Source organism: Ptychodera flava, chromosome 7, assembly GCF_041260155.1.
Source record: "Ptychodera flava strain L36383 chromosome 7, AS_Pfla_20210202, whole genome shotgun sequence".
Taxonomy (NCBI): Eukaryota; Metazoa; Hemichordata; class Enteropneusta; family Ptychoderidae; genus Ptychodera; species Ptychodera flava.
The window spans coordinates 24,106,293-24,128,735 of NC_091934.1; the positions used below are offsets into that span (position 1 = coordinate 24,106,293).

Here is a 22,443-nt window from a genome sequence, read left to right on the forward strand (position 1 = left end):
GCCGTGATCATAAAAGTGTGCCTACTCTAATCGTTAAAAGAACGGAACGCTTTGAACGCCCGTTTGTGTACAACACGTGGGCGTGTTGATTACACAAAATATAATAGGGACAGTGTTTTTATGATATTACATTTACTTTCTGTGCGTTTATTTGGCACGTATCTGGGCTTGTATGTTGACATCGTAATATAAACACCACAAGTTTTCCGCTGAAACTAAGGAGGTATCTTTGTCCTTCAAAAAATAATCGATCTCATTGGTCGTGATTCTCAATAAAGTGAACATGGTGATTACGATAATTCTAGATTTGAAGTCACGCACATACTTTTGATTAATAGTTTTACTGTATCTGTGCTGTGCCGAAGTTTTGGTTCGCCTGCCACTTTTGGCAGTCTTTTGAAAGCTACACAGTGTCACTTCATTTTTTGCGCACGAGAATAAAGTGAAGAGTGTTCATGACCATTCACAGATGAAAACTTCCCGGGAGAAGTGTCTGAAGCACTGCGGATAAACTACAAATCACTGAACAATAAGCTTTCGTTGGCCAGTGAGTCCGACATTAGAGGCTGTCAACGCTACTGAATATCCTATGCTAAAATAAAAGTTCTCCGGCCTTAGAACTCAATAAAAGTCCAATGTGCAGGAACTATGCAGTACTGAGACGAGTGGAACAACCGTTGTTGACGACATGACCTCCTGAAAGATAATCACTTTTAAAAGTTTGCAAATCCTATTTCAGTCAAGGAGGATCACCTTTGGGAGCCGTCATTATATACAGCATATTTCTTCACAACTGTCACTTTGAGCTATTTTTTTTCCCAATCTCAGCGTTTGATTATGCATGCCCCCCCGGCCATTTTGAATAAATAATACACAACCTTTTATACGACTCCGGTGGGGTGGGTAAAATTATCTTTCTATTTTCATCGACTTGTTGGTGAGTACAAGCTTTGCAGGAGTAGACTTTACGACTGCGGACATAGAATTCAGATCGACAGTGCTGCCTTTGTCTTCTCAAGGTCGAAAATGTGTATGCACACTTCCTACTTTTCAGCACTGTGCGGCGGTTTTTGTTGAGGGGCGATTGATATTAAACACGATTGGAACTAATTATGGATAATTGGATTCTCATATTTTTCAAATTTCTCAAAAAGTTAGGTACCTATAGCTGAATGTTGCCATATTGTAAATCACTTAAAAAACAAGTGTGTAATGTAAGAAAAAAAGAAAAAAACAGATAAGATTACATAATGAGATTACATTTGTAGATTAATCGACTTTATTTCGCCATCCAATTATATCCCATATTAGTTCCAATCGTGGTAGGTAGTCCATAAGTCGTCCTATGTTGTCGACCAAGGCCTCCTTGTACACCCGAATGCTGTGAATCTCGGGCTTGCCATTCTGTCATCAGAGCTCTAAATTTACCACTTAAAGATGTGTGGTTACCATTGACAAAGTTATTTCCAGGTCTCAAAGGCACCTCCCTGCTTCTCATCTGCTCTGCAGTCAAATGTCTGTCTTCCGGTTTGTCATCTTCTTCTGTGCGGCGGTAATCACATTGCGAGGGTATGTTTTTATACCTCTGACGATTACCATTGTCCCGTACATGCAAATCTATGTTATTTGAACCTGAGTCGTCTTCTATGTTCTCATAGGGAGGCCTGCTTTGTTCAGTTTTACACTTGACCTCTTCTGAGCTCGACTGGTTCCTGTTTACGTACCTATTGTTTGGTACATGTGATACCTTTTCTTCGAAAATGTAACTGTGCTCACAGGAATGTGAATAAGAGCATGGGTAACACAAACTCTGTTCTCCCTTTTGATTCTTATCAGCTTGTTCGGTAAAAGAGTTATCACTTTCTTCCGCTGTGTTACCCAAGTTTTCATAACCACGATGTGGAAATACTCCTCCATTCTTTGCGTCTGTAACGAATAATTCCTGTGCCACTTTGTCGTTGAGTTCTTGCGATCTGGAATCTATGTTTTCGTAACCATGGGGTGGGCCTATTCCTGAACCATTGACATCAGAGACAACACCTTGTTCCTTGTGACTCTTGCTGCAAGCCTTTGAAATAGAGTCTTTGTATTTTACTTGGCTTTGTTGTCTTCGCTTACCCTTCAATTTGCAAGAATGCAGATTTCTTGAGAGCCTTTTTTCCCACTCAGGGCCAACGTAGGATGTAGTGTCCCATTTGATTTCGCCCACTGGCACCTGAAGTTCTGGGTCATAAATTTCAAAATAGTTGACTTCGGAATCCTCAGTGGGAATGCCTATAGGGCAGATGTAGTCATGCTGTTCTTCCTGAAGAGGGGGTTCACCTTTACTAAGCGTAGTCGTTGCACTCGTGTCAATATCTGGAAGATTTTCATAATTCGGTTTTATTGTGCCTCCATCATCAGTGTCCATACAGACTCGTCCTTCTCCGAGTTCAGCATGGCCTGTTGGCATATTTTCATAATCGTGTATATCTTCCTTAATCTGGCCTTTGTCGTCTTCAGTTTTGATCACCTGACCTTCATCCGACGCTTTCTCGCTCCTTCCTTCATCCCCGGTGTTACAATTACGTTGCAGGCGAACCCCATGAGATCGTCGTTCTTCCGATTCTGGCATATTTTCATATCCATGCCGTACCACATAAGACTCACCTACAACATCGCCTAGGTTTGCATCCAAGTTTTCATATCGATTAGTTAGGTTCATCATTCTTTCGTAATCGGTTGATGAAACAGATCTGGTGGAAGGAATGTTGAAGTTTTCCTCACAGGAATCGGCCATGAACATAGTATCATAATCAATTTCATAGGACGCCGTATCTGACCATCGGCTGCCTGGGTGCCGTTTTTTCCCTGTCCTGTGTATCGGAGGAGGGAGAAAAAGGTTTTGCTCTTCCTGCGATTTCCTGGCACTGTCTATCAGACTAGCATCTTCTTCAAATGCCTGGCTTCTAGTAAAGGTCCCTTGTTGAGTTGAAGTTGTGCCGATTGTGTTGGCTCTTCTGTCGGGGTCGTTTTTCTTCATGGCCAAGTTCACGCACTGCTTCATGTTAGTCACGCTACGCCTTTTGAGCAGGAGGTCACGTGATGTCGGTCCGTTTGGTGCCCTTTGTGAGAGCTGATTAGTTGACGATGCCAAAGTGTTCTGGCTTCCTCCTTGATGTGTTGCTGCGCATATCTGCCTTGGACCGACTGTCAGTGGCCTTGGTTTGACAGCGGCGATCTTGTTGCGAGGGGAAACATTCACCATCTTTTGAATCTTTCCTGGATGCTATAACATGAACCATCAGTTGATGATGCTTGAGGGTCTCTCGTATAAACCTTAAAATTACCTGCTGACCGAGAGAACTTTAATCGAGGGTTGTAAGCATTCAGTCTTACACTCTTTGGTCGAGTCGTCGGAATTGGGTCTCTCGTAGTTCCCTGAAGCAGATAAAGAATATATCATTCACAAAATGATTTCTGATGTAATTCTCAAACGAAAATGTTAGCAGCCGAAATGCAGAGATTAAAATTCGAATCAAGGACATGCCAATATTAAGCATTCAAATTAAAGAAAGTGCAGGTGGTGGCTATACCTGCATCTATATCTGTATATATATATATATATATATATATATATATATATATATATATATATATATATATATGTGTGTGTGTGTGTGTGTAATACAACGCCAAATATATATATACATATATATATATATATATATATATATATATATATATATATATAATAATACAACGCCCAACCTTGAAACTGTCTTAGTCCCCGCTAAAACTACACTATATATATATATATATATAATATATATATATATATATATATTATATATATATATATATATATATATATATATATATATATATATATATATATATATTGTTGTGATAAATTCTTCTGTAACATTAAGTGGCGGTAAATTATGATGTAATGGTAATCACCCACATGTCTAGAAACAGGCTTTGTTTAATGTACGTTAAGTAAGTGGTCATCAGTGCTAGTTCGCAGCTAAATCTGCAGATTGACGGGACAGTAATAGAAGGCGCCAAGGACATCATCACTCAGCGTTGACGGCCATTTTAAATGTAGACCGTGAAGGCACGGTATTGCACAAAATACACAATATCGGCTATATCGCGTCTACTATCAAAATTAGAAAAATCGGATACTATCAATAATATCGCCATGTATCGTCTAGTTAAGTGACTAGAGCACCACTGTCGCCTATGACGTGTTTAACCACGAAAAGTATTGGATGCCATCAAAAATATCGTCAAGTTTATCCATGTTAGTAAAAGCTTGTACCCCATGTCTCCTCAGACTTGTAAACCAAGAAAAATATCCGATAGTATCGGATACTATCGATAATATCGTGTAGTATCGTAAATTTGACTAGCGACCAATGTCGTGGCCTCTGACTTCTAAACCAAGAAAAATATCCGACAGTATCGGTACTAGCGATAGCCTAATATCGTCAAATATCGTCTATTTTATTTGACCTGTGATTTTCATCAGTGGGTCCTTCAAATTTCGTTTGAATACTGTCCGTATATCATATTCATTTCTTTTCTTAACAACACTATTCTCACTTGAAAAGAAATTTTATCACATTTGTATGTTTCTACGATAAAACGAATAACATCATGGCTTATCTCTCATCTTCCCACCTTTTCATGGAACCGGTTTAAAATTCTGAGGTTGCGACATTGTCGCATAAAGGTGTAATGAAATATCGTCTGGTATTAAAGCCTATAGACGATACTGGACGATACTATCGATATAGTACTCGATACTTTGTGATATTTTGAGGTGCCTTTGCGACAAAGTCCGGATCAAACCAAGAATGTAAAAGGTATCGTCAAGTTTAAAAACCTAAACAATACTAGGCGTTACTATCGATGGTATCCGATACTATGTAATTTCGAGGTGCGGCATTGTCACGATCTGGCCAAATATGTAAAAAATATCGTCAACACCCATTGCATGTAGGGAGAAATTAGCATGACCTCTATGAATTTGAATATTTAAATTTCATGACCCTAAAAAGAGCTCCATGCGAACGTGGCGCAAATAAAATAAAACCATCCATTCAAGGTGTTTTTCCCGTTCTGCGAACGTGGAAAAATGATATTGACCCGTTTTTAAATCCGTCGGTGGAGTGACTGTGGTATAATGTGTATGAGAGACGGTTAGTGTCAGGAAATCGGTTGTTTTTTGGGGGTTTTTTTTTGCATTCTATTTGACATTTACGCTTTCAACTATATTCCATTTGTTCCAAAAGCCATTTCCAAAAAAAATTCTCTAGATCCAAAAATCTCAACATTTCAATGATAGGTACACATGTATATGCTCACGCACGCGAAAGCGTAAGGTGTATTTTCTTGATGAAAGCCTAAAGCTTTGCCCTATTCAGGATACAGAGGTCAAATGAGACCTTGCATTGGTAAGCTTAGACTCGGTATAAACAAGCAAAATGCACACCTTTAATCTCTCTAAAAATGACTTCGAACGACCCAGTTGTGATGATGCATTTTTCTTGGAAGAATCGGCTGGATACTCTTTTCGGTAACATTCTTTCAAGATTTTAATCTCCCTGTCCGTCATTTTGACCCTTGCTCTGCAAGTATAGTAAAACAAAGGAATAGGCTACGTAAGGTGTAAATAAATACCTGGCACGGCATGGCGAGGATTGAAAGCAAGGACAATCTCCTATATGGTGTGAATTAGGTTGGTAAATATATTACAAAAAAGGTTTAAGGTAGTGACTCGGGTTCCTTTGTAAATTTTAGCGATTTTGTGATTATTTCATATTCTGAACCCCTGAAATATGATCTTTTTATTAGAGAAAACTGTGAGGTAACATTGTACTGGAAAATGTCTTAAATTTTAGAGAAAACACGGCCTTCTAACCACTGCGCGAGATATTGTTTTCTTTTTGTTTTAACGGTCCGGATTACTGTCAGCGTTATCGTTATACCTTGAGGAGATTATGTAAATTTTTACGCACCATGTTGCGCATGCGCGCACGTCTTCATAAGAGACGCTATCCAACATGACTGATGACTGCCGGCAGTATAAGCAGTGTAGAAAACGCAAACGGGGGCCGAAGCTGAAGCAAAATGGAAAGCTGATGGACGCGATGTTGTGTGTTAGCCGCTACAGCTAACACACAGCATCGTACACAGGGCTAGCGAGAGAGTTGCCGACATCGACGGTTATTTACGAAAAGTGAATAAAAGACTTGCATTTTTGGAAGCGATCGAGTAGCTGAGGTAGGCAGGGATACGACTTGGGCCCAAGAACGCTGAATTTCGACAGTAATTTGGCTTTTTACGTCAAGTCCCAAAATGGATTTGAAGTCACCGACCCTACGTACGGGTCTTTGCAGGGTTGTGGTGAGCGAGGCGCTAGGCGATTAGCTGTAGCGGAACGCATAGCATCGTACGCCGGGCTATTCTTGACCGCGGAGTAGTGACGTCACTTTCACCTCACGCACGCGAGTGAGGCTATACAGGACAGTGAACAATGCTGAAATTATGTGACAAAGGACAGAACTTGGTGTTATCATCGACATAATGTTGAAACTTTGAATACTGGTGTAAAGGTTGTAAAATCTACACTTCAATATTTTGTTCTCACGGCAGTGTGACGCAAAAATGACGTGAAAACCCGCAAGTTCCCGGATGTCCGCGGTCAAGAATAGATTACACTGCCGTCCAAAGAGAATCTATTTAATCTTCACTGGAAAATATGGTTCTATAACAGCAGCCCATATCTTGGACTTAGTTTGTCCATGGATGTAGGAAGCATGGTTTGTCCAATTTGTCAATCCGACACTGTTATGTCGGTCTAGAGCACAGCAACGTACGCGAAACGTCGCTTCACGATCGTTGCCGGTCAATTTCTATCTGTGGTCAAGAGAGTGTCGCTGGGTGTCGCGATATGTCGCCGTTTCAATTTTACAATGAGTGAATCTGTCGAGTATCGCCTCAGTCGTTTATTTTAAGTCATGAAGAATCGCTTTTACGTGTAACTGAAGTTGATTTTGGTTTCATACCCGAGGCCATAATAGTACATGTCACAGTGGAAAGCGAAATAGCGCACGAAAACCCGGTCATTTTTTGTGGTGAGCAAAAGGACTGCAGCAGATCACATGTGAAAACCACAAAAACAAGTGCGACTTTCCCGCATTCCTTGAACTTCTCAACTACAGAATTTTTTAGAGCATCGAGAGTTGGTCGTCTCATCTCCGAAAGCAAGCAAGCAAGCAAGTGACGCCGGGAAGTGACGTCTTGTACTATAGGCACAAAAATCGGCACTAAAATGAACTGGGCAACCATTTCACACTTGGTACGTGCATAAATTACGGGCTGTGAGACCGGAAGTCGAGCGCTTGCGAGAGAGCGAGCGCGCGCGCGTCGGCAGAACGCAGACCTGTAAACCATTCGGCTGTATGATTTTTTTAAACTTTTCTCGTCTTGTAACCAGACTCTAACCGTTACCAAACAGTGTACAGTTAATATAATTATAAGCTAGATACGTATTTGACAAACAGATTATGCCCTGAATTATCTTTCTAGTGTTTATCGTGTAAATAGTACCCACCGCTTACGCTGACCAGCCTCACGTTTCTACGCACAATTTTCATCATTTTTAGGCGAACTAATGTTTAGGACTTGTCAGAAATTCTCTAACCTGATGCCCAATATTTAACCTAGACCCAGATCGAATAATTTTTTTTAAAACGCACAAAAATCCGACTTTTTTCGGCGATTTTGTGTGAAAAATGGGACGTTTACACAAATCGTCGATTTTCTCAGTTCCGATTTTTGCTATGTATGCACACCTTCAAATGAGTGTAAGTCGGCGACGCGTGGGCGGATTTCCCCGATTCTTCGCATGCTAACACTTCATGAATAGACCTGAAAAACCGTGTCTTAGATTTTTGATAAACCCCCCTGAAGTGACGATAACTTGACAAACGTGAACAAAAGCCGATAATTTATGCGAAAATCCGACAGTTCACACTTCGAAGGCTCACTGTGCAGAAACAAAAGCGAATTTCAAAAATCCAAAACACGGTTTTTCCCCCTGTATATCCAGCTGTCTAGTGCCGTTAACAGATCACTTAGGGGTGCTGCCAATTCTACTTATACTCTTTTAAGTGAAAAAATTTAAAATCACATGTTTTTGACTTAAACAAATATACCAATGCATGTTTTGACAACTAAACAAAATTTTTACCTTCTTCAAATATAGACCTATTAGAAAATGTACCACATGTTGGGTGTGAGACCCTGTTTTCTATGTGAAACTTTTGATTGAAAATATGTGTCAACGAAACTGAGTCACTACCTTAAAATTATATCTAAGAGATACAGGTGTTCATGGGACAGCTCACGAAAACGCGCAAATAGTTGGCATTACGTCACAATCGAAACATGCACACGCCTCAGTTGAGAGTCCGACTGAAGAGTTTTGTCAATAACACTTTGCACTGTGTCATGAAGGCAGCTCCTGTGTGAAGCCATTAATCATAGCGGCTGACTGCGCTTGTGTGTGGTAACATACCGTTGCCATTGGATTGCACTTCGATATCTCGCATTTTGATCAAAAATGAAAAAAAAACTTGCAAAGACCTACCTGAAATCTTCATCTGTGATGTCACATACGCTCGACAAGCTATGCACATTGACTTCCCGACCAAGGCTGTAGTAGTATTGGTCTAGTTGAAGCTCTCTCAACAGATTGAAAAAATCATTGGCCCTCTTAGCGGTAGACTTTACCACTGGTTTTGATACTGGCGAAGCCATGTCAGCCAATCCCGTGATCTGTAAACAAACGTTAACAAGACCTGCCGCTATGCTTATCAGGACGATTGAACAAAATAGCGGATGAGACCTCATTAGTAATACGGGTACTGGGGTCAAAAGCAGAGCACTTGCAAACAAGATATTCTGATGTTGATATTATTTGACAGACACAAATTTAAAGCCAACCCAGGGACTATACATTGATCATAATCGATACGCTGAAATTTCATTTTACGGATTGTACGTATACACAGATGTTTTTACTCATAGCATACGGTTCCTGTGGCCTCGTATTCGAAAAGGCTTCTTGTACGCATTTACAGCTCAGAAAGCTGGGCACCTCTATACCATATTCGGACTAAAATCGCTCTAATTACAGAGGCACTACTTGTGACGTTTGACATTATCTCATTCTTTTGTTGTTTAAAGTAAATTTTACCTTCATTTTTGTTCTCCTCAAAGAATTGGTTGGAAAATTAACATAGAGCAGCATCCTCGTTAACCTGTGCAAATTATGTATAACCACAGACAAGGAGCATTTTTCTCCTCGTCTATGGTATACACTGCAATGGTGCTTTGTCAAGTGACTTCTCGCCCGGACAAGCCAGTCACCTTCTGACGATATTCTTGGACACTACACACAAATGGGCAGTGTTGCTAAGTTGAAAGCAGGGCATCGGGTATGATTTTAGGAGAACCGAGCAAGAAAGAAAAACAAACTATTTTAAAATACGTCAACACTTCATGATTAACTCACCTGATTATACTTGTGTCTTGTGGCTATAGTGAGACAAATGCTATGCTCAGTTAAACAACATGATCTGTCGCTTTGATTTGATTTGAAGTAAGTTCCTGCCACCGTCTGTACAGGTTCCTCAATACGGTGACAACCTTTGAGTCATTGAAGTTTCGTACGGTAACAATAACAAGCGCATTGTTTGCATCTTAAATGAGATTTGGCTCAGTTTAGTTTCGCTATGATTGCCGTAAAATATCCCCGTACTGTACACCAATCGAGAAATAGGCACTAATGTTGACATAGTTTGGGAGTGTGGCTGATTTCTAGGAAATTTGATTTTCAGTAGCGACCTCATTTTTCCGCGAATGCTAGATTTATAGTGCGCATGCCCTGAATGCGTAATGGGGATGGTGAGGGGAACCAAGAACACAAATGCAAAACCTGTGTATGCAAGTTTGGTCTGCCGAGGAAAAGCACTTTAAATGGGTTTTTGAACATTATGTTTCATTTTGTTCATGTACTAGGGATGAATATAGAACTCAGTTCAACGCTATGAGCCTACACCATGTTAAAAGTTCAGAGCCTCTAGCAGGCTGAACTTATTTGCCGAGACGGACATTGCAATGTATGTGAAAGGTTAAGTGGTGTTGCATATAACTAATCTTAATCACAGAACACTAAAGCCTCCATGCCCCTGTGCATTCTCTCTCTCCCTCTCTCTCTCTCTCTCTCTCACACACACACACACAAAGATCTTACTAATAGCAGACACTGTCTCTCTACGTAAAGTGAATGCAGTTTTGCAAGACGCTGAATTAGACATTTTACATAGCTAATATTGTCTGGTGATATCATGAAAGTAACTGAGCTTTTGTGCTAAATGTGATTAAGAATTGGATTTTGCCAACAGTTGTCTGATACAGAAAAAGTTGGAAGGATGGATGATTAGGCACGTGTGTGCTTGCATGCGTGCGTAAGAGTGAATGTATGTGTGAATGTATGTGTGAATGGATGGATGGATGGATGGATGGATGTGTGTGTGTGTGTATGTATGTATGTATGTATGTATGTATGTATGTATGTATGTATGTATGTATGTATGTATGTATGTATGTATGTATGTATGTGTGTATGTGTATGGGTGTGCGTGTATGCGTGTATGCATGTATACACTATGGACTGATCAAGGGGCACATGATCTGGTTGATATAGGGTTGAGTCCACACATAATGGTTACGGCTAGAGGGAATGGAGAAATGGAACTCAGAAAAAATTAGAGTGGTGAAGAAAAACTTTCCAATATCTGAGTTCCTTGGTTTTATCTTCAAACACTTTGGACTCATTTCACACAAGGCCATCAAACATTTTCAAGCACCCTGTATACCCTGTATAACTTATTCAAGTTACCTGTATCACTTGCCACCGTTGCCTGAAGATTGCAGGTGGCAGGGTCGCCAAGAGTTAAATTATTAGTGTAAATTCAGCTGTCAGGATTCACACAAAATATTTGAAATAGTGTTAAAAGATAGATTTCAGCGCAATTTCTGGCTGACTTGGTACTTGGGAGTTTAAGTTTTCTTACAATGCACAAAGAATATCAAATTTACATGGGTATTTGGGGCGTAAAGAACAGAAACGTTTGATCAACTTTTAGTATTTGTGAACAAAGCTCATTAAAGGAAAACAAATACAAAGAAGCAAAACATATGCTTTCGTGAATTTTATTACTAAAATATTGTAAGGACAGTGTGAAAACTACATATCTCAAATGGTAGTATAAACTGAATATTTAATCAAAAGTGTTAGAGGAATTAAAAAATATATAATAAATTAGAAATTTAGACACTCATGCATACATATTGATCAAACAACGTTTCCACATATAAATTTCAAACGACACATCAGTTACTATACACGTACACGCTATAACTTAGGACTATTATGAAGTCAAGTATTCCAACAGTGGATGGATTATGAAATTAAGTGTAACTAACTTCTGTTTATAAGAAGTCAGAATTTGAAAAATTTACTTCTTTGCAACTTGGACCGTTAGAACCCTTACGGAAATACTGTTTCATTGTGGCATCATTTTTATTTCGACTATTCTCTTTTATCTGCTTACTAAAGACAGCAGGAAATGTAGTTTGTACAGGAATACGTTCATGGTACTTCAAACTCACACAAGCGGCAACTCGCAGTACATACTATAAGCAGTGGTTGAGCTTTTAGAGGTTAAGACTTGTTCTAAGCCCCTTTTAAAGATATCGTCTGCACACTGCCCACCAAAAAAAAACAGAGTGCAGCAAGGGCCTTAAAACGCCTTTGCTATTCATGGCACACCTTTGACAGACATAGATCTGTTCATTTCTGTGCAAGGCAAGGGGTGAATGGTAGTTAAGTGACACTCTCATTTATAAATACTTGTTTCACACTTTTGCTAACTTAAAGAAATGATTAAGATAAAAGTCCAAGGCCAAGCTGTGTTACAAATTATTTTCTTTGCTACAAAACAATGAACAAATTGTTGCTTCTATGGCTAGTGAGTTCAATATTCAAGGCCTTTAACTTGACAACTGAAAAAGGCTCTACTGGCAAGGAAACAAATAGTCTTCCTTGGGGTTAAAAAGGTACTCTCCATAATGATAAGTTCAATATACAGGAATTATGCAACACCTTAGAGACTGGAGCAGAATCCTCAAACTATGAATACTGTAAAAGCTTATGAAAACGATTATTGTCTAAGATGATCACCTCCTGTTTATAAGGCATTAACAACTGTCAGAGTCAGTTATTGTTTATTCCCATGTCGGAGTTTATTTCGTGCATGTATTCCTGAGATCACTTTGGATAAAACACTCTGGGCTTAAACTTTACACGAGTACTCAGATTAATAGCTCTCAGAACAAGAGTGATACGAACAGAACTCCTGTCTTCCCTTTAAGTCCTGACACCTTGTTTGGTAAAGGGGTTAACTTGTTTTTTCAATGTGTTATTCTAAGTTTTCATAAGCGTAATGTGGAATTACTCTTTCATTGCTTGTATAAAAAACGAAGTCTCTGCTGTCGCTGCATAGTTGGATGGAAAAGTTACTGCTGTCTTCTACTGCGGAATCTAGGTTATTGTAACCATAACGAAGGTCTATACCATGTGCACTTATATAAAAGAGATCGTTGTCCTTCTCCTTTCGACTATTGCTGCAAGGTTCAGGAATAGTGTTAGTATAGTTCATTTGGCTGTGCTGGTTTCGTCTAACCTTTCCACTGCAAGAATTGAGATTACTGGTGAGTTCGTTTTCCCACTCAGGACCAACATAACATGTACTGTCCCTCTTGCTTTTAGTTACTGGCACACTGAAGTCTGTTTCATCAACGTCAAAGCAGTTGATGCCAGAATCATCAGGGCGAATAACATCCAAGGGGCACATGTAGCCATGATGTTCTTTTAGATGAGAGAGATTGCGTTTAGTTCGGGGAAATGTCGCGCTTCTGCCAACCTCTGGAAAGTTTTCATAACTAGATGTCAATGTACTATCCTCATCCAAAGTTACTTGGGTGGGCTCTTCAGTGAAGTCAGCATAGCCTGACGGTAAGTTTACGTAATCATCTGCCTCCATCTTGCCGCTTTGTTCATCCGCTTGTGTCACGTGATATTGGCTATCTGATCTTTTCCTGCTCCTTCCTTCCTCCCGAGTATTGCAACAGTATTTCAGTCCATCTGTTTCATGTTTCCAACCACTGTGTAGTTGTGAGTCAACAGACCTCTCGGAAGGCTTCACGGGAACATTTTCATAATCATTTTCCTCGCAATCATATAAATCTCCCTCCCCTGGCTCTGCATCCGGATCTACATTTTCATAATCATGTTCATCAAGTGTTTGGTGTCCCTGACTGTGCGACGTCCAAAGACTTTCTTCGGACACGCTGTCTTTGGAAATTGTTTTTGCAGACATCCTGCTGCAGTCATATCCCTCTTGATCTAAAGTCAATTCCGGCACATCGAGAAAGTCTAGCATACCATCAGGCTGGGGCATGTTTTCATAGTCAAACTGCATCGCAAGCGAATCGTCATCACAAAACCGACCCTCCACATGCTCTGGGCGTTCATCGACGTTTTCATATCGGCCAATGAGGCTCATATATTCGTGATCAAATGACCAAACTGACCGCCTAGAGAAAGTCCGGAGTTTATCTTCATAGGATTCGGACGAGAACATCCTTTTATAATCGAATTCATGTGATATAATTTCTGACCATGGCCTGCCTTGCTGGTGTGTTTTCCCTCTCCTGGGTATCGGAGGAGGCTGGGGCAGACTTTGTTTTTCCTTCAGTCTCTTGTGTTTGTTTATAGGTCTAACATTTCCTCGACCACTATACTTGCTGGACAAAGCACAACTGGAACCAGACATTGTTGTTGAGCCGTTTTCAAATGGGCAATCTGCCGATTGCCTCTTGTCCGTAATTACGACTACGCATAAGGCTTGAGAATTGTCAATACCGATATCAAATGCCTGGCCACTGCAAAAAGTTCTTTTAGTTGAAGTTACACCCATCGTGTTAACTTCTCTGCTAGAGTTGCTTTTCTTCATGGCTATGCTGACGAACTGGTCGATGTCGGTTGCACTTCGCCTCTTGAGTAGGCAATTATGTGATCTACTAAGTGCACTTCGTGATGGCTGTTCAGTGGTCGTTGCCAAAGTGGTCGTACTTTCCTGTTTTGACTTTTTTCTGCGCCTACCCCTTTTGGACTTGCTGCTCATGCTCGGTACACCAGCCTTGGTTTGACAGCAGGTATCTTGTTGAGGAAGAACAACGTTGCCACCATCCACTCCATCTTGGATAGTAGAACATGTACTCTCAGTTGATGATTTTGGAACTGCTCTTCCAGAAAACTTCAAATCACCGACCGACGTAGATTCAGAACTACAAGTATTCGCCTGCACACCCTGTGATTGACCGTCCGTGTTCGGAGTGACGTCATAGTCGTTGTACCATACTGTTGTTCTCTGCTTCGGCTTTGGCTCTTTCACTGTTCGCTGAAACGAATGAAGAATGCAACATTCATAATTATGACGGCAAAATTTTCTTCCTATAGCGAAATGGGATCACGGCAGTCGCATTAAAGAGAATAAAATGATATTCATGGACGAGTGAATAATTAGGCATCAAATTACAGAATTTGCATAATGTGAATATGTCTCTTCAGACGCGACTTAATTGTCTGTTATAACAAGTCTCCAACAACATGTAGTCACAGCAAGTTATAATATATTATAAGGGCCACAATAGGTACATGTTACAAATGTGTGATGTACATGAGAAAAATTTGTTATAATTCTCTGTATTTTTATTTCTTTCTTTTACAACCTTCACATTGCTCTTTCTCAACGTTATTCTAGTTGCTATGTAAACTTTGTTCCATTAAACGTTTTACCAGACCAAATATCTCACCCTTCCATGCACACATATTCACTCCCACACTATATAGATTGTCATTCAAAGCTTTTAGCTGTGTGCTACTTACCCTAAACATATCCACAAATGACCTCAGACGGCCTCGTTCTGATGATTTTTTCTTCTTGGCAGCAGGATACGTTTTAAGGTAATGTTCTCTCAAGACTTTAATCTCCCGATCCTTCATTTTAACCTTTGTCCTTCAAATATTATAACAGAAAAATTAAATTAGATTTGATATCATTAAAAAGACACGAAAGATTTAAGTAAACGACAAGATGTGAAGTAGATTGAGTTGGTAATTATAATTTTAGAATATTTTAAACTGTACTGAAGTGATCCTGTGCTTTTTTTGGTTTGGGTATAAGCGCTACCCAGAGTGTTTGCATTATTTACCTTTGTTACAGAGGTCATTCAGTTTGTGGTCAACTCTGCATAAAGGTCAATGATCAGGTATAGAATTATGAACGATATAAGATAGCGATTTGAATGTGCGAAATCAAACAAGTGAAATAAACAAACGGTGTTTACTTTGGAGGTTTTGAGCCGCTACATTGTTTATATATCGAAAGGGAAACCTTAAGCAGTAAGACTCCGGGTATACAGAGCAAGCGAAAAGTTTTCAAAGTTAACATTGCTTATTTCTTAGTGGTTATTTACATACAATTAGCATTTCATCATTAGTGTCCGTCAATAGTAATGACGTATTAATCGCAAAGGCTCATATGAACGGCCAAGACCATAAACACCAGAACATTTATTCACTTGTTTGATTTCTCACAATCGTATCGCTATCAACATCGTCCATAGTTCTGAAACTGATCATTGACCTTTATGCAGAATTGATGACAACGTTTAACCTCTGAAAGACCTCATTCTGCCGATACAGTATCATTCTTTCTGTTGTCTAGAATGTCCCTTTGTACAAAGATTTGATTCTGAAATATTTGATCAGGTAGTGCCTGAACATTACCAGACAAGTGAATATGCTTAATTGAGTGTCACGTCATCCTTTGTTGGTCAGTAAAACTGAAATATATCTAGAAGCTTCTACACCATATACGAATGCGATTGACAGGCTGAAGGTGATAATACACCCTCATCATTGAATTGAACAAAATATCATGAATTTTCACGACACAGTGTTTGTAAACACTTGCCTGAGATCTTCATTTTTGACGTCAGAGAAGTCCGACAAGCTATGCATATTGACTACATTGCCAAGTTTGCTGTGGTATTTTTCCAGTTTGAGCTGTTTCAACACATTAAAAAAACCATTCGCACTTGTTGCTGCGGACTTTGCTCCCGGTTCTGGTGCAGGTGAAGCCATTTCATCTTACCGCGTGACCTGCAAAGTAACGCAAAGAAGTGGTGAGATGTACTTTGTGTCTATATATCACACCGAGAGTAGCAAAAATAACGGAAGAGAACTTGGGAATGAAACATGTAGATGGGTCAAATACAGAGCACATGCAAGCAAGATGACCTGGTATGAATAAAACCATGGACTGCAATCCCGACTAATGACACAAAACTAATCTGATAACCGACATATCAGAATGCTTGGCAGATATGTCAAAACAACATGAAGGTGACCATATTTTATCACCATCGAGCTTGAATACGAAACTTTAAAGCCATTTGCCACTTGGGAAACGTTGAGTGACAACGGCCTGATTGAAAATACAGCAAATATATTTACCTTGTATCCCGCTTTATCACAAATATTTTATTTTAAGTGAGTCAGTAAGTTAGTAAGTAAATAAGTAAGTAAGTAAGTAAGTAAGTAAGTAAGTAAGTAAGTAAGTAAGTAAGTAAGTAAGTAAGTAAGTAAGTAAGTAAGTAAGTAAGTAAGTAAGTAAGTAAGTAAGTAAGTAAGTAAGTAAGTAAGTAAGTAAGTAAGTAAGTAAATAGGGAGGGAGGGAGGAAGGGAAGGGTCTATCTTTCTATCTATCTATCTACCTATCTATCTATCTATCTATCTATCTATCTATCTATCTATCTATCTATCTATCTATCTATCTATCTATCTCTCTATCTATCTATCCATCTATCTATCTATATATCTATCTATCTAGCTAGCTAGCTAGCTAGCTAGCTATCTAGCTATCTAGCTATCTAGCTATCTATCTATGCGTGCATGTATGCTCCTGTGATGAAACATTTCAACAAAAAGCTATCAAGATCCTTAGCTATGATGCCTGTGTTCTTTGTCCGGAAGAAAGTGACACTAATTAGAAAATGTAAGCCTTTTTTATATTGCGTTGCTTTTGTATTGCGTTGCTTTTGTCCAAATTGTGTTGAATATCAATTTTGTTTCAGCGTTGTTTCTATGACTTCAAAATAAACGTTTGCGATTTATTTCTCGTCACTTCCCTGTTTCGCGAATAATGTTATCATGCCTTTATCATTTTCACGCTGACTGTCCGTGTTCTTCCTCTCGGCGTCTGTAATCGATGTAATCTGGCTCTCCGTCCATTTGGTTTGTCAGTCACTGGCCGAGCTGTGCAAGTGAACGGGCCCAGCATGCGACGTCCTCTCTATTACTCTCATTTGGCAGCTTATCGAGCAGTCTGGGAGGGGATAGGGGAGTAGTTTATTGAACCATGCCAGATGAAAATGTGGCAGCTTTAACTGATGATTTAAACTTTGTTCTGCGTTCCGTTCAAAACATGCTCAAACGTGCAAGAACCGTCGAGCATACTATATATAGAAACGGGCCGGTGGACCGGACTAAATCACGCACGTACCTGTCTCGTGACAGTCCTCCCAATTCTTTCCCTATATTATCCCGTGATTCAGTAGTCAGTTTGACGTAAAATAACAAGAATTTTGATAAAATTATAGTAAGACAGCAGCAAAAAAATTGTATTCATCATATGTTAATCATATTAACCATGAACAACATCATTCAGTTGCAGTTTTCTGTAAAGGAGTCGCTGTTTCTTAAAGACAGCTTATAGGGGTCATTCCGTGTTTCTATTTCCTTTTGGGACAATCAGCCCCCTTTTATGCCCTAAATAAACCATCACCCCTCTACGCTTGGGAAACTGACAAGATCTCTAAGTTACAGTAACGTGGCAACCATTATTACATTTACGTCAAGACTTGACAGAAAGGGCGCCCTCTTTTGCAATGACTGGGCTAAACAATGACAGCTTTGTTGTCAAAATTATTTATAGCATTGGGTGTTATATTTTCCGTATGAAACTACGGATTGAAACTAAACTGTATGACTCTACCTTAGTGCACGGGGACATAACCTTTCCGCAATATCAGCAATCGTTGTTTCCCCATTCCTCTCAGATTACAAACCTTACAATCGTTTATTTTAATAATTTGGATTGATTGATGTTATCATGGCCCTGAAAACGTAAAAAAGCTCCCCTGGTGTGCCGTAAGGTTAATCTAACCTTTCTAATTTGACAGGAATTAGCAACGGACTCAGGTTTATCAGGAAATTTAATTGATACAATCTCGCGAGCGTCGTACCTGTGTACTGATGAGTGTACTGTGGCAAGTTACATCTGTAAAGGTTGGGTCATCGATATCTCTTTAATTAAAGCTTTACTGCTGATTAGCCTGACGCGAAATAACTCGAATCTTCCGACAGTTCTCACAGTGGTAGGAGGTGTTTTCATGTCAAAACCTTTTCGGCGCTGTTTGTATCGTTTTATTTGCAATGAAATAAAAATCATGTCAGGTTGCTCGCAAAGTTTACCGGGTAAACAACCACTAATCCTGGCAATTTGTCACCATTTTCCCTTTCGAGACATTTCACTTGTCTCGTTAGAATCCTACAAGAAACAAACAATCGTAGTATGGATTGCATCATTCGTGTTTGAAGAATTTATTGGACATAAATCTCTAAGAGTTTAATAACCGCCATTTGCCACTGCACCATTACGTACAGCAGTACGTATATTTTATGTTCTGACTTTGCACGCTGTGGTGGTTACCCGGACGGGGGAGAATGCGTTGCTTGGGTTTGTTGCTGAGAAGCTCCCGAGGTTTCGATTTTGAAGCTACGGGCACGGTCGACTCTACGCCTGCGATGCGTTGTGCCCGTGTCGTTGTCTTTGGGTGCAAGACTGCCGAACAGAGACTTCAAGGAGGAATAGTTAGTACCGCTATATACCATAAATCTGACAGTCATTATTCCAACGAGAGTCATCAATCGATCAATACCCTATAAATCTTATTGTTATCACATCATTATTATCTGAATGCTCGCTGGAACCATGTCTCTTTAAGTTTATTTACGGTGTGCTTAGGCGTTGTCTTATTTTGTCTCTTTATTTGGGGAAGGGTGTTGAACCTGTAAATGAAGAACTTTCAAAACCAAACACGATTTTGCCCGTGTTCAGAGTAAGGCCAAAAATCCAGTTTTTGTATCTTGTCCAAGGTTTCTTACAAACTAATGAGCTAACGCGGTTTTTTTCTGCTTTTCAGCTCACGAGATCCATCAATCAGTCGGCATGAAAACAACAGAAGTTGAATCTTTGACTGTAGCTATAATTCTTGAACATGTTCAATGGCGGTGTTTACGTTAAGGTTCAGAACAGTACCTGTACGTGTATCTGATACTGCAGACATTGATATTTCTGCCGTGCGTACTATGCAGTCAACTATTATTTACTTGTTTTGTTTTACACTGGCGGAAAGAAAAGGCTGACACGGCTCGTCTAGAGCGATGACCAACATGATGAGAAATATTACAGTTTGCTTGTTTGTTTGTTTTTTTCTGTTTTGGCATGTGGTAAGCAGTTGCAAGCAGAAAAATGTGTGTCTGCCAAAAGAAATATGGTGGGTGCGATAGTGTTTTACTACAAATATTAATGACACTGGCAGTTTAGACAGCTGGGGCGTTTTATGTTTACGTATCATTACAACAATGATCAGCGACGTCCAGCTGAACCAGGACTGACAGCCATAAAAAATTGCTGCAGGATGTCACAAAAGGCACATTAGGCATATACAGCTGGAGAAACATGTTGCTTATATTATGGTTACAAAATATGAATGTGAATTATTAAAATCTTTGTGGCATTTCACCAGCATTCAGCTTTCTTGAAGCCCTGCAATACTTTGTTGATCACTGGGCGGAAACGGATCACCGGTGACAAGGCCGTCTTCAAAAGTTCATTATTGCATACCTTCATATACAGGTAGTGTATGGATGGTTAAAGGTTTATCCGTACCCGTCTAGTCATTTTCCAGGCATGAAGGAAACTCAACCCTGGTGAATATTGTGTTTGTTTCTCAGTATTCATATATCATAACCATTGTACTGGTACAATTTTTCTTAGGCTATGCATGCCAAATGGACCTGCGGACTAGGATCTGTCAGTTGCACTCACTCAATTGCACCGATCGGATTTATATTAAAGCGTCAGATAATGCGCTCACTCAAACACCGCCGAAATATATGAACAAAGCGTGCCTAGATGCAAGACGAGTTTCTCTGGAGCTGATGCAATGTCAGAGCATTCCCAACAACGAAAATACTCCACTCTCTCTTGGAAACAAACTGTCTCCGAGTCGGATTTCTTTCGATCACATTTCGTTGTCTTCCTTAAAATGACTACTTGAGTGAATATAAAGTCAATATTATGAGTACTCACCTGTTTTTACCCTGTCCTCGCAATAGGCGAGACAAATAACATGATCAATTGCACCATGAAACTCGATCATGCTTTGCAGATAAGTTCTCTGGCACTAGGATAAACAATTGCTTCTATTGCAATGAATCATACAGAGTGTTATCTTCTCTTTGTACTGGTTCCTCAATATTATGACCACATTTGATTCCTTGTACTTTTATACGTAACAATAACAAAACACACAGCTTGAAGTTACTCCTTGCACCTCAAATAGGGTCTGACGAGGACTGGTTTCGTTTACCGATGGCATAAAATATCCCCGGAGAGTACACCTATCACAAAGTAGGCACTGTGCATGACGTAGCCCGGGCATTATTGGACAACCGTCTTGTTTTACCATTTATTTTCAGCGTCATAGAGATTAATTCTGTGAATGCGTGACAGCTGCGCATGCTCTGGGGCGTTGGCAGGGTAAACAGGGATCACGACTGCAAAACAATTGTGTATGTACCTGTTTTGAATACAGTTCACCTTGTTTTGCTACAAAGGTGCTGATGAAATAAGTTACTTATTTATTGAACGAATGACTCATGTTGTTATTTTAGTGATAACAAGGCAGTATTGCTGAAGGCAATGAGTACTTGGGCCGTGATAGAGTAATTTTGAGGACAATATATACTACTATTCAAATATGGTCTTGAATTTCCTCCTGTCAATGAGGCATTTGATTAACTGGTTATTAAACGAAGCAATGGCATGACAACGGCAAAATATGTCTAGCAACTTTTGTGGAGTTTGAGGCAGGGGTTCTTTATTTATAGCGGGAATTGCTTAAACTCCTTAATATTCAAATTACAGCAAATTTCTTTTGTTCTCGATGGTAGATGTCTAATATTTAGATGGGCATATTTAGATTTCTACCCTATAGTTATCCCTATATACCAAAAATCGGACATCCAGCTCTATTGGCTTGCTCAGAATTAGATATGCGCATAATTAATGAGGTACAATATGTGGTGTCATAAGGTGTCCCATCATACCATTTATGAAGGGTGTAGCACTTGTGGTTACTGAGTTGTGGACAAATATATATATTTGAGGTCAAAGGTCATCGAGGTCACGTGACATTTTGTCAAAATAATTGTATTGCTAAGTTATTCCTGTATACCAAAAATCAGACCTCTAGCTCTATTGGCGCGCTCAAAATTATATATGCGCATAATTAATGAGGTACAATATTGGTGTCATAAGGTGTCTTATCATACCAAATATGAAGGATGTAGCACTTGTGGTTACTGAGTTGTGGACAAATATATATATTTGAGGTCAAAGGTCATTGAGGTCACGTCACATTTTGTCATAATAATTGTATTGCTAAATTATTCCTATATACCAAAAATCAGACCTCTAGCTCTATTGGCTCGCTCAAAATAAGATATGCACATAATTAATGAGGTACAATATGTGGCGTCATAAGGTGTCCCATCATACCAAATATGAAAGGTTTAGCACTTGTGGTTACTGAGTTATGGACAATAATGTAATATTTGAGGTCAAAGGTCACCAAGGTCACATGATATTTTGTCAAAATGTCTGAGATATCTGCGTGAACCGATGGACTCACTGATGGACTCACGGACGGATATGAGCCAATCTATAAGCCCCCTGGACTTTATCCGTGGGGACAAAAAAACTGTGTCACTGCATCCTTTAGGCAATATGAATACGATGAGAAACTAAATTTTTATTTTTCTTGGCATCATACATGCGAATCTATGGAGAACTGCCTTATACATGGGAGTCTATGGAGGTGTAAACTAAAAAGTCCTCTAACACG

At 39.5% G+C, this 22,443-nt stretch overlaps 1 protein-coding gene and 1 long non-coding RNA gene across 2 annotated transcripts; both read right to left on the reverse strand.

Annotated features, from left to right (window-relative positions):
* Positions 1-5,487: 5,487 nt before the first annotated feature.
* Positions 5,488-9,863, reverse strand: LOC139137076 (uncharacterized). The gene is made up of 3 exons (XR_011553303.1): positions 9,572-9,863; positions 8,645-8,832; positions 5,488-5,618 (listed from the first exon to the last, which is right to left on the reverse strand). It is a non-coding gene; the product is annotated as an uncharacterized lncRNA (long non-coding RNA).
* Positions 9,864-11,259: 1,396 nt separating this feature from the next.
* LOC139137078 (uncharacterized) lies at positions 11,260-20,950 on the reverse strand. Its single transcript, XM_070705044.1, has 4 exons — positions 20,628-20,950; positions 16,164-16,351; positions 15,074-15,203; positions 11,260-14,585 (listed from the first exon to the last, which is right to left on the reverse strand). The coding sequence occupies exons 2-4, from the start codon at positions 16,331-16,333 to the stop codon at positions 12,543-12,545; spliced, it is 2,343 nt and encodes a 780-aa protein (XP_070561145.1). The 5' UTR covers positions 16,334-16,351; positions 20,628-20,950; the 3' UTR covers positions 11,260-12,542.
* Between the last annotated feature and the right edge of the window lie 1,493 nt (positions 20,951-22,443).